At 38.1% G+C, this 13,306-nt stretch overlaps 1 protein-coding gene across 3 annotated transcripts in view; it reads left to right on the top strand.

The window, feature by feature from the left end:
* The window catches only part of LEPR (leptin receptor), an 83,290-nt gene that overhangs the window by 23,502 nt on the left and 46,482 nt on the right, over nucleotides 1-13,306 (top strand). For all 3 annotated transcript variants that reach the window (XM_045584501.1, XM_036444755.2, XM_036444756.2), the window contains exons 3-4: nucleotides 5,642-5,971; nucleotides 7,937-8,060. In XM_045584501.1, coding sequence (XP_045440457.1) covers nucleotides 5,642-5,971; nucleotides 7,937-8,060 — 454 coding nt within the window. The remainder of the gene's footprint in view (nucleotides 1-5,641; nucleotides 5,972-7,936; nucleotides 8,061-13,306) is intronic.

Raw genomic sequence — 13,306 nt, 5'->3', positions numbered from 1 at the left:
GGCCCATCCTCCACGCCACCCTTGGCCACTCTTGCCATGGCTCACAGTCCCTTGTCTGCTGCAGCTCCCATGTCCTGATGGAGCCGGCCCCAGCCCTGCTTGTACCTACTGATGGCATGGAGCTATTGGGGCCAGCACTAGCCGTGGGTGTGAGCAGCAGCTGCTGCCCCAATCACCCCTCAGGAGCAGGGAAAGGTAGAGAAGCCCCAAAGGGTGATTGGGGCTGGCAGCCACTGCTTGCACCCTCTGATGGCACCAAAAGAGCTGGGCTGGTGCTGGGTGCCAGCAGTGGGTGCAAGCAGCAGTTCTGGTGCCAGCAGTGGTGCGAGTGGGGCCAGCACTGGCAGCAGGTATGAGCACCTGGCAGGACCATGGCACACAAGAGCAAAGAATTTTCACTAACCACTAGAGGTTCACCCTGATGACAGTGACTAGCTCCATGCCTTGGTCTGTCAACCTCCTCTCTTACTCCACCATTCCACCACAGCCAATGCCCACCATGTTCCACATGCACCCTCTGGTGGTCAGAGCATGTCATAGCGACCCATTGATCAGTTGTTTGGTTGTTTGGTTGTTCCATTTTTTCTTTGTTTGGTCTGTTTGCATATAAAGTACAACCATATATCCCCACTAGAGGCCCAGTGCATGAATTCATGCACCAGTGGGGTCACTCAGCCTGGCCTGTAGGATGGGGCCAAACTGGTTCTCTGACATCCCCTAAGGGGTCCTGGAATACAAGAGCATACAGGTCAGGCAGAGGGATCCCACTAGTGAATGATCAAGACCAGAAAGGGACATGGGAGGTTGGCCAGCCAGGGAGGTACTGTGGGAGGGCTCCAGGGTGTGTCCAGCCTGTCTTGCTCAGTCCCAATGGGCCAGACCCCAGCAGCAAGCTAACCTACCAGTTGGAACGTCTGCCCCCTGATGGTCAGTACATGTCATAGTGACTTGTCGACTGGTTGATTGCCCCCTGGTGGTCAGTGCACCATAGCAGTTGAGCAGCCTTAGTATATCATTAGCATAGTACGTTTTGATTAGTTGAATAGATGAATGGAATACCAGACACTTAGCATATGAGGCTTTTATTATATAGGATGATTATACTGTAACAACAAATTTGTACTATTTTTTTAAATAAATGTTTTTATTGATTTTAGAGAGAGAGAAAGAGAGAGTGAAAAAGAGATAGAAACATCAATGATAGAGAAACATTGATTGGCTGCCTCTTGCATACTTCTACTGGGGATTGAGTTCACAACCTGGGCATGTGCTCTGACCAAGAATCAAACCAAAGACCTCTTGGTATATGGGACAACACTCAGCCAACTGAGCCACATGGGCTGGGCCCTGTTTGCACTTGTTATTAAATGTCCATGTGTAAGGTAGAGATTTTTCTCTTGGAAATACTTTTTCCTATATTTGCTAACAGAATTTTCTGTTTCCAGGTAGGAATTCTCATGCTCATGCTCACTTGATGAAAGTATAAGTGTGGGAATGAAAACCTTTTATCCTTTTGCAAATAGAATGAAAATGAACACTATTCCCAACTATTGGAAAGAACCTAATTTATATTCTACCAGAAATAACCCCCCCCCACACACACACTTCATATTTATAGCTGCAAAAATAGAATTGATCTCTATAATGCTCTTGTTTGCTTTTTCAAAATACATTTTTATTGATTTCAGAGAGGAAGAGAGAGAGAGAGAAAAACAAAACAAAACACCAATGATGAGAGAGAATCATTGCCTGGCTGCCTCCTGCATGACCCCTACTGGGGATCAAGCCTGCAACCCAGGCATATTCCCTGATTAGGAGTTGAACCATGACTTCTTGGTTCATAAGTTGATGCTCAACCACTGAGTCACATTGGCTTGGCGGGACTGTTCTGTTTTTTTGTTTGTTTGTTTTTCCCTACTTAACAGCTTTTCAATTTACCATGCCTTTTTATTTTTATTTTTTTTGGTATTTACTGATGTAATTATTTGTTTAATGATAACATGACAATGAACTGTATAAATCTACCTTAAATTATTAACTTATTTGACCAATTCCCCATTAATAGAAATTTATTTTCTGTAAACAACGCTGCATTAAAATATATATACATATATCTGTGTATTTGGGAGAATATTTTTGTAGATTAATTCCTAAAGAAGGATGTTTATTTTGAATAGTGTGCACATTTGTTTTTATTTCAGAGAGGAAGGGAAAGGTAGAAAGAGAGAGAGAGAAACATCGATGTGAGAGTGAAACATTCATTCACTGTCTCCTGCACACCCCTACTGGGGATCAAGCCTGCAACCTGGGCATGTGCCCTGACCAGGAGTTGAACCAGCAATCCCTTGGTGCATGGGATGATGCCCAACCAAATGAACCATACTGGCTAGGGCAAGAGTTAGTTTTAACTCAGCCATTTTGTCCTTGTCAAGTCTCTAACTTATTGGATGAGGCCCACCGCATTAGGTAGGCCAATCTGCTTTACTCAGTCTACTGATTCAAGTGTTAAATTAATCCAGAAATATTCTCATGGACACACCTAGAGTAATGTTTGGCCAAATGTCTGAGTCTCTTGTAGGCCTCAACAAATTGACTCATAACATTAATTATTATAGCCCAAACACTTTATTATGCTTTGCAATTTTCTCCTTGCCCATCATTTGCTTTTTAACTTTATTTCCTTTTATAGCACAAAAATTTATATATACATAGGAACACATAGGAACATATACATACATACATATACATACATACACACATATATACACACATGTATATATATCCTATATAACAAAAATATAAAATGCAAATCAACCAAACAGCAGAATGACCTATCACTATGATGTGCACTGACCACCAGGGGACAGACACTCAATGCAGGAGCTGCCCCCAGCCCACAGACCCCAGGCCAGCCAAGGCAGGTGCCAGCGATGGCTCCCCGTTCACCCCACAGATTGGCCCTGATTGCCAGCCAGCCTAGGGACCCTACCCATGCACGAATTTCATGTACCAGGCCTCAAGTGTGTATGTATATATATCAGATGACAGTAAAACTTTAATTCTCTAAATAAAGGAGCACTTTATGTGGTAATAATCTTTAAAGTAAAAGACTATGACACAAAATGATGGGTTTATTCTCCAATGGAATAGAGATGCAATTTGAAATTCTATTTTGCATAATAACTGATAAACAATAACAAATATCATATTATAATGGGATATTATCAAGGGATGGTATATACCTTAGAAATTTCCATCCTGAATACCACCAGAAGAATGCCTTCAGAAATTAAATGTATATTAGTTTTTCTCCTATCCATTGCAGGAATACCCTCAAGAGAAAGCTTACAGATGTTCTTTTACTATCTTGTGATTTTTAACTGCCCTGAAGCACAGCAGGCTTCTGTTTGAGATTTGTCACACAATGCCAATGACTTTTGAACATACTATTATATTTTCACTTGCTTCTCACTGCATTCTAGTTTTATTCTGATGTTAAAAAAAAAACTCATCTAATTTAGGTTAATTTCTTAGTTTTTAAAATTAAAGTCAAGCTATCGTTTATAAAGCCCATCTTATCTGGCAATCATTACCTGTGTGTCAACTAGTTGTGAGCATCTATTTGGCCATTCCAATATAAAGGTGCTCTTATTAGCTTCTCTACTTCTTTGTTGTACATACTATTCTTTCTCATTGTAGCCATCTATATATTTACAGAAAATACTCAGGATAACTCAACTGTTACAGATTTCAGGACAAACCATGTCACAAAAGACTATCAAAAAGCAACAGCACACTCATTCTTTCTTAGATAATTCCCTCATAATCTCTACCTAATTTTGTTAGGTCCCACTTGAATGTTTCACATTAAATTTCCCAAAGGTTTGCAGTGTGATAAGGTTCTGTGAATCAGAAAAGTCCCTGGGATATTGTTACCATGATAACATGCTTTGAGATGCATTCTCTGGACTCCTCGCAGGTTTAGGGTTCATTAGGATGGAAAGAAATACCATTTTCAAAGGAAGCATGCCAAAAAAAAAAAATAGAATTATCTTTTAATTGAACTGATTCAATAGCTGCTATGTCTATGACATTCATTATTACATTTTAAATTTCAAATACTTCTTTGAGGAATTTAGGCTAACTTCAGTTCAGCCAACTGAATCCTTCATGTGCAGCTAGAAAATATAATGCTTTTAATGAATACTATTATATATTCATGGGTTTTGTAATACCAAAGAAATGTTATTCTCTTTTCATTGAGATATTATAATTTTAGATATGTGTTAGAAATATTGAAGTACAAAGGAACACTATTGCAATGAGGATCCACTTTCAGTGATGTTATGGTAGCTAATTATTAACACGGTGCAAAATAATATTAGTCATGCCGTTTTGCCTTCATTTTTGCATCTGATACATGTTTGCATTAATTTATATTTATAGAAAGGTTTAGAGACTAAGCTGTTAACAGTCAGTATTTATATATTGTTTGGATATTTTTATATCTTATTTTTATAATTTAAAATAATTGTGAATTGATTTTTAAAAATTTATATTTTCTTAAATTTTACCCTAATTTTTCAAAATATTTATTCCATACAAATTCATGCAGGATTCTCAGAATTCTCATTCTGCATTAATCTGTATATGAAGTAACACAGCTGTTGGATTTAGGTAACTTGTAAAAGAAATAATTATAGAAAGTTGATATTTTATTTTCAAACAATTCATTATTTAAAAACAAGTATCACTTTTGAGGATTATTTTTGGTACAGGATTTTTTTTTTATAATTGTGCTTAACTTTGATGTATCTTAAAAGTGATAATTGTCTTTAATCAGCAATGGAAGATTCCTCTAAGAAGTCTTGTCATTGTGTACCGATTCTTAGAGAGTGCATTAAGGGTATGTCTCATATGATGTCATATATCTGAAGGATAATGGGCAGGATCAGTTCATCTAAGTATCCTGATGTTGAAGACAAACCCTTTATGAAAGGATTCAGTGAAAATACTATTAACATTTGGTGTCATTCTCCTTAAGAAATATTAAAACAGCTTGGCTGGCGAGGTTCAGTGGTTGAGCATAGATCCATGAACTCAGGGCACATGCCTGAGTTGCGGGCTTTGATCCCCAATAGAGGGCATGCAGGAGGTAGCCAATCAGTGATTCTCATCATTGATGTATCTGTCTCTTTTTTCTCTCTCTCTTCCTTTCTCTGAAATCAATAAAAATATATTTAAAAAAGGAAATATTAAAACAGCACTTCAATATTTATCTATGTAATTGTCCATTCAGATATTTGTTATCTATGATGTAGTTCATTAGAATATTCTTTAAAAATGGAAATTGAAATATTTGAACTTTCTATTCATTAAAATATAATTTATACTAATGAGAAAGTAGATGCATGAATTTCCAAAAAGGGGTGCTAGAGAGTGAAGTTGCCTCTACATATAAATGCACGTCTCAAGTATAACACATTATACAATAGAGGTACAGAGCCATGTGTTAGGTACTGATTGAGCACTTGGAAAGTTAAATAATTATTGTTGAGCGCTGCATGGTTTAATCTTAGATACTTCCTATTTATGTCTTAGTTAAAATGATTTTTTATGTTTGTTTTTAATGTCCAAACAGAATTGATTTACGTGATAACAGCATTTAACTTGGCATATCCCAGTACTCCTTGGAGATTTAAGCTGTTTTGCATGCCACCAAACACAACTTACGACTTTCTCTTGCCTGCTGGAATCTCAAAGAACACTTCAAATTTGGATGGATATTATGAGCCACTTTTAGAAGCTAAATTTAATTCAAGTGGTACCTACTATTCTAAATTAACATCCAAAACAACTTTCCACTGTTGCGTTTGGAGTGAGGAAAATGAAAACTGCTCTGTACAGGCAGACAACATTGAAGGGAAGGCATTCGTTTCAACAGTAAATTCTTTGGCTTTTCAACAAATAGGTAAGTATTTTAATGTTCCAAGATTTAGCTGTTATTCAGCTGTATTGAACAAAATGTTTTTATTTTCTGAAAACTGCATGGAATTGATGTCTTATGGATGGGATTCTTAACACATATTATAATTTTATATTAGCAACAGAATTAGGATTCATCATGTGACTAAACTAATAAGCCCCCAATTTTTTTATGTCCCATAAAATAAGATAAAAATGTAATGAAGGAACTTTTTTAAAACTATAAATACATTTCTTGTGGTCTTCTATATGTGCTTTAAAATGAAAAAGGCACACCTAATTTATTAAATAGATAAAATATTTAAAATATTCAATTGTTAAATTAGTTCCATTTTAAAGCATTTATGAGTAATAATGTTTGTTCAAACAAAGAATTGCTTTGTAACCGATAGATCTTTTAAATCAAGGAGTTTTTGTTGTGTGAGGTTAATGCCTACTAATGTAGCTAGTGTAGTTAATAATGCTGCATCTGGAGATCTAAACAACATAATTATTTCCAAGCCTGCTGGAAGAGCTAATAGAGCAGAGTCACTTGATGTGGCAATATAGAGAGACCTACAGCATGAAAATAAAGGCACACATATGTATAGCATTCCTATCTAGGACTCATCAGGATTTCTCAGCTTCTACACTATTGACATTTTGGGCCAGATAACTAATGGTTATGCGGGGCTGTTTTGTGCATTGTAGGATGCTTAGCAGTATCCCTGGCTTCTACCCACTAGATGCCTGTACCACTCCCTCTCCAGTTGTGACAATCACAACATAGCTCCAGGTTTTGCCAGATGCCCCATGGAGGACCAAATGGCCTTGGCGGAGCACCACTTATTCAATGGAAAAAACACTCCAGTTCGTGGAAACCAGTTTAGGAGTAAGGATAAAGGATGCACATGCAATAAAATCAGTTTTAGAACAAGTTAGCAGTGCCTCCAATTGAATCTATAGTCTTTTAATTTTGTTATAAATTTTTTTTTATTCCACTGCACTGTTATTAAAACGAAGCACTTAAAAAAATCTGTAAAGAAACTTAGCCATTCTAGTGATTATTAAATGTATTAAGAATGAATGGAAGAAATCAGGGTCCTTAGGATGAGCTTTGAAATTATTAAAAAAAGAGTTAATATTTTCTTCACATAAAAGTAATGATTACGATGCTGTAGATTTTAATTTCATATACTGTGTAAAGGCTAATAGCTAGTTATTTCTGAGTGAGTTAAAGTCTTTAAAACTAAAATTATTAATTTAAGGGGTGGTTACTGAGGATTTCCATTGATTTTTCTGCCAAGAGGGGCTCAAGAAATCTTTTAGGTTTGGGGAAATATGTTACTGTTGCCCTAAGATAGTTTCAGTTTTGTCTTACTAAATAATCATTGGATTTATTTTTTGCTACTCTGGCTTCTAAATTACAAGCCACCTATAGTTTATCTTACATTACCAGCTGAGTTTTTCAGTGTGCTGTGAAATAAACTTTCATCAGTTATAGTTGGAGCCTGTAATATTATGATAACAAGAATTTAAGACATGCATCATAGTTCAAATGTGAATCACCTTGCTTTTATTGTTAAAATAGACACAGAAATATTGCTCCACCTTTGCTTGTACTTTGATATTTAATGTTCTCTTTTCTCTTGGAAAGTGAGCATAAACTGAGCTCCATTAAGATTTTGTTTTGAGGATTGTTCTATGTAAGTGATTCAGGATAAAAAGGTCTAAGAAGCAATAATTGAATTTAATTCTCTTTTACACAAAAAAGGAAATCAAAGGCCAAAGACACTGAATGACTTTGGCAAACACATACCACTAGGTAGAGCCCGTTTTGTTTTGTTTTGTTTTCTCTCAGAACAGGCAGTGTGAGTTGTGTCAGAACACTGGTAAATTTAATTTAGCTCTTCTCTTGTAGTGAATTGTTCAGAATGTTTTTCAGATTTAAAGTAGTTTATTTTTAATTCAGGTGCAAACTGGAACATACAGTGCTGGATGAAAGAGGACTTGGAATTACTCATCTGTTATATAGAGCCATTATTTAAGAATTCTTTCAAGAATTATGACCTTAAGGTCCATCTTTTATATGTTCTGTAAGTACCAACTAAATTAATTTGCACAGTTCTATGACACATTTTTTAAAAAATGTATAGAAGTGGATTGTGAAACCTCTCTTATTTATTCCATACATTTCCTCTGATATCTATGTAAGTTTTTAGGTGGCAGTTTATATATATATATATATATATATATATATATATATATATATATATATATATATATACACTAGAGGCCTGGTGCACAAAATTCGTGTACTGCAGGGGGACAGTGTCCCTCAGCCCAACCTGCACCCTCTTCTATCTGGGAGCCCTTGGGGGATGTCAACTGCCGGTGCAATCAGGCCTAAACTGGCATTTGGACATCCCTCTCATTTTCTGGGACTGCTGGCTCCTAACCATTTGCCTGCCTGGCTGCCTGATTGCCCCTAACCATTCTGCCTGCCAGCCTAATAGCTCCCTAACTGCTCCCCTGCCAGCCTGATTGCTTTTAACTGCCCTCTCCTGCAGGCCTGATCACCAACAATTGCCCTCCCCTGCAGGCCATCTTGTGTCTAATGGGGGCAGCCATCTTTGACCACATGGGGGTGGCTATCTTGTGTGTTGAAGTGATGGTCAATTTGCATATCACTCTTTTATTAGATAGGACTACAAGTCTGGTGCATGAACATTTGTGCACTCAGGGTAGGAGGGTCCCTTAGCCTGGCCTGTGCCCTCTCACAGTCCTAGAGCCCTCAAGGAATGTCTGACTGCAGCTTAGGCTCGCTCCCTTTAGGGAGCAGCCCTAAGCCACAGACATCCTTAGTTCTGTCAAGGAAGCAGAAGAGGCTCCGGCTACCATGCCTGGCTTGTGATTGAGCAGAGATCCTCCTGTGGGAGCACACTGACCACCAGTAGGCAGCTCCTGCATTGAGCATCTACCCCCTGGTGGTCAGTGTGCATCATAGCGACTGGTTGTTCCCAATCGTTCTGCTGTTAGGGTCCATTTGCATATTATCTTTTTATTATATAGAATTTTTTATACAACTTTTTTTTCCCCATTAGTTTTTCTCTTTTCTCCTCTTTATACAGGTGGCAAGACATTGCAGATATGAATGGGCATATATTCTGAAAAAAATATGAGCTCAATTTAGAGGTGTTAGATATTTGAATGGAGGGTGGGAATTTTTTTTCTATTTATTTTTCACAGGCTAGTGGTTGGGACAAAAGTGCAGAGAGTTTTAATTTTAGTGCTTGCTGATGTGTCCCAGGCCTGCCCATGAAGCTGTGGGAGCACAAGAGTAGGGTGCGAGCCTTGGTGAGGATATCTAAGACAGCTGGTGAGAGAAGAGAGATGGGAAGGCTGCCTAATGAAGGAGACCAGCTGAGTTGAGTTTTCAGGGCTGAAGAAGAGCTAAGAAGAAGAAAAAAATGTCAGTAGGTAGTATTGAAAAGCAGATCAGCATTACCTGGAAGCTTCTTAGAAACTGAAATTCCAGTGCCACTCCAGAACTAGTGAGCCAGAAATTCTGAGAGTGGGGCCTGTTGGTATAAGTTTCAACAAGCCCTTAAGTTATTCTGATGAAACTGAAGCTTGAAAATCCCTAGTGTAGAGGTTACTAAGACATATTTTGGAGTTGGATCACCTGGCTCTACCACTTACTAAATGTACATTCAAAGCACTGGCTATGCTTGACAGCATTCCTCACTCTAGAAATTAACTGACTGACATAGTCATGCAAATGCTTGTTGAATCAATTATTTGTTGAATCAATATTGCTAACATGCTTTCTAAAAAATTTTTGTTAATTTACCCATCCAAAATGTATTGATGAGGCAAAATTATTATTTTTTAAAACTTATTTTGATTGCTTTCAGAGAGGAAGGGAGAGAGAGACCGAGATAGAAACATCAATGATGAGAGAGAATCATTGTTTGGCTGCCTCCTACATGCCCCCTACTGGGGATGGAGCCTGCAACCCGAGCATGTGCCCTGAACGGGAATCGAACCGTGACCTCCTGGCTCAACCACTGAGTTGCGAAGGCTGGGCGAAGCAAAAGTTATTGACGAAGAAATAATATTGTCTTAAGGTTGGACTAGTGAGAGGTCAATTTTGCCAGATATAACAGAACAGTATAATAAGATCTGAATAATATCTATTGATTTGACAATGTGGAAGTAATGGAAACTTTGGCCAGAGCTGTTTCAAGAAGTGGAAAGGAAGGTAGCCAGAACCAAACGAAACTTGGGGGAAGGATCCTGAAGAACTGACTTCTGAGGAGTCTGTACTGGTTCCTCAGGCACTTGACGGAGGACCCTGCAGAAAGGAAACTCATATATCTGAGGAGGGGATGCTAGACCGCCCATACTGATGGGTCTCTGAGGAGGCATGTTATGGCTGGTTCTGAGAATGTGTGTGTGTGTGTGGCGGGGGGGGGGGGGGGGGGGGGAAGACCTGGTTACTGAAATCAATTGCAGCTATCCAGGTGAGGAGACTTTGCTGGGGTGATGACTAGGAAACAGTGTCCTAGCACCCAGTATAGGTAGAGGTTAAACAGCATTCAGGAGCTGTGCAAAGTTCAGCTGCAGCATGGGAAAGAAGAGTATAGAGGGTGGTATTGAAGATGAGAGACAAAAGCTTTGGCAGCACAGCTCACCCCATTGGCTACATGGCAGCCACACACACCTTTGTACATACACTGGACCTACGACTTCCCTGTCGCTTCATGCTTTCACTTACTAAGTTGCAACTACATTTTAAACAAAAGGAGACACCAAACTAGGGAGTTGCTATGTGCCAGTGGTCGTTATATCCATTTCTGTGCAATGTTTACAGTTCTGATATCTAGGCAATATTAATTTCTCCTTGCATTCAGACACAGTCTCACCTAACTGAATATTCTGTAAACTACATACTAATTCGTAAAGTTACCACCACCAACCATCCTTATGTAAAATGATAGGAGAAGGAGGTGATTCAGAGCAAATGACTTAATATATAAAAATAAAAAAATTACTTAAAATAAAAAAATAAAAAAATAGTTAATATATAAAAATAAAAAAGTAGTTAATAATACATATACAAAATACAGTTAATGTAAACCAAAAAGGAAAAATATATGCTTAACGGACATCATCCATTTTTGTGCTGATTATCAGGCTGTGGTTAATACTTATAACTTACGATGAACTATTTCTTAAGGTTGTCCCAAGAGTAGCCTAGTAGGGTGTCCTTGCTGTCAGACCTGACATTGAATGTCTCTGTGCTAATAATTTCCACATCTCAGTGCTGGCCCCTAGATGCTACCACTGATGAGTCTAAAAACCCCTGCCATCCCTGCTCCTCTGTGCAGTCCTCATCAGGGCCAGTGTCCTGAATGGGGGTATCTGATGGATGAGAACGTGCCCTCACTGCCAGTGTTTTGGCCTTACAGAATGGTGGATTTTCCACTCTGATGCTGGACAGCCCAGGCACTGAGATAAATGTCCACAACAGAAATGTCTGGACTATAAATCCAAGAGGCCCAAGAAGCCTAGCTGAGAATGGGAAGGTTGAAAGGTGGAGGAATACAGGTAATGCCAGGTTAAGGGTGGACATTTAAAGTATGGAAAGAATGAGCTTATTTCTAGTCTATAGAAAGGGACCCAGCAGGGAGAGAGTAGTTGAAGATATGATAGAAAAGGATCTATTGGAGGAATATGATAGACAGTGAATAGTTGAATAGGCAAGTTCCAGAAAAAGAGCACAGATAGAATGAAGAACATTCACTTTGTCTTCTGAGTACTGAGACACTAAAGGAAGCCTTACGGGAATGAAGATATAGCTGAAGTTTGGGGAAGAACATTTCCTGTTTTATTGGGTAAAACAGATTTTAGCACAGAGAAAAGAATTCACTTGCAACGCTTTGGATCATTATCAACAACTCACTTTTTATTTTAAGTACACAAAGTACACAAGTGTAATTGCAAAATTACAATTTACAAGCACTTTGTTCTACCTTTCAAAAATGCCACCAAGTTGTTGACACATTTATGTGCAAAACAGATTAATACCTGCTACAAAGCATTCTTTGTGAAAATAAAAACTCTAATAACAGGGGGGAAAAAGACAAAAGCATCATCATCATCATCATCATCACATAAGTTTAAAAGATAGTTTTTAAACCTGGGTTGCAGGTTTGATCCGAGGTCCTGGTCAGGGTGTGTGTGTGAGGCAACTATTTGACGTAGTTTCTCTCACATTGATGCTTCTCTCTCTTCCACTCTCTCCCTCTCTCCCGTTTTCTCAAAAAAAAAAAAAAAATCAATGGAAAAAATGTCTTTGGGTGAGGATTAACAAAAACAAAACAACAATAAAAAAGAAAATTATGGTAAATTAACTAGATTTTTTTAATTAAAATATATTTTATTGATTTTGTACAGAGAGGAAGGAAGAGAGATAGAGAGTTAGAAACATCGATGAGAGAGAGTCATCGATCAGCTGCCTCTTGCACACCCCCTACTGAGGATATGCCCGCAACCAAGGTACATGCCCTGGACCGGAATCGAACCCGGGACCTTTCAGTCCCCAAGCCGACACTCTATCCATTGAGCCAAACTGGTTTCGGCTAACTAGATTTTTTTAAGAGCTTGCTCATATGACGAATATAGAAGATTCTTTTTACCTGCTTTTATTCTTAACTTGGATTTCTAAAAATATTAGTACATGCAAACCTGTCCTAAGTGCATTCAACTTGAGAAGCGGTCTGTTCTTTATGCCACATTAACTGTTCTATCCTTTGTATGATTTGGTTAAGTTTTAAATCAAAATCACCTTCTGTGGACATGAGAAAATTCACAAGAGAAATCTTTCAAATGCTCCCATGTGTAAATAGTTATATATTTAAAAATAATACCTAATATTTATAAGAGTTTGAAAGTCCTATAAATGTGTCCCTTAAGGGAAAGCAATGTTTGAGCTCAGATATTAATGTTTGTCAGAGAATCTGAAGGAGAGATACCAAAAGAATGAGCTATTTTGGAACTGCTTTAGACCTTTTATCTTAGACCTAGGTTGGAAATCCTCTTCTTCCTTCATGAGTTGTCTACTGTGTACACCAGGAACTGAGCTGAGTGTGGGGAACAATGTTAACTCTACTCAGCCCTTGCCCTCCTGGAGCTAATAGTAAAGACAAAGGACATAATAAAGTTTGAAATGCTGTCATGTAATAAACACAGGGGCACATGGAAACATACTACAAGTATCTGCCAAGATGTTTAGGGGGCAGAGAAGAATGAACCGGATAGAATGAAGAGTATTTGT

This window comes from Pipistrellus kuhlii, unplaced genomic scaffold, assembly GCF_014108245.1.
Source record: "Pipistrellus kuhlii isolate mPipKuh1 unplaced genomic scaffold, mPipKuh1.p scaffold_m20_p_2, whole genome shotgun sequence".
Classification (NCBI taxonomy): Eukaryota; Metazoa; Chordata; class Mammalia; order Chiroptera; family Vespertilionidae; genus Pipistrellus; species Pipistrellus kuhlii.
The sequence above is the reverse complement of the archived record's forward strand: the minus strand, read 5'-3'. Positions and strand labels throughout refer to the sequence as shown.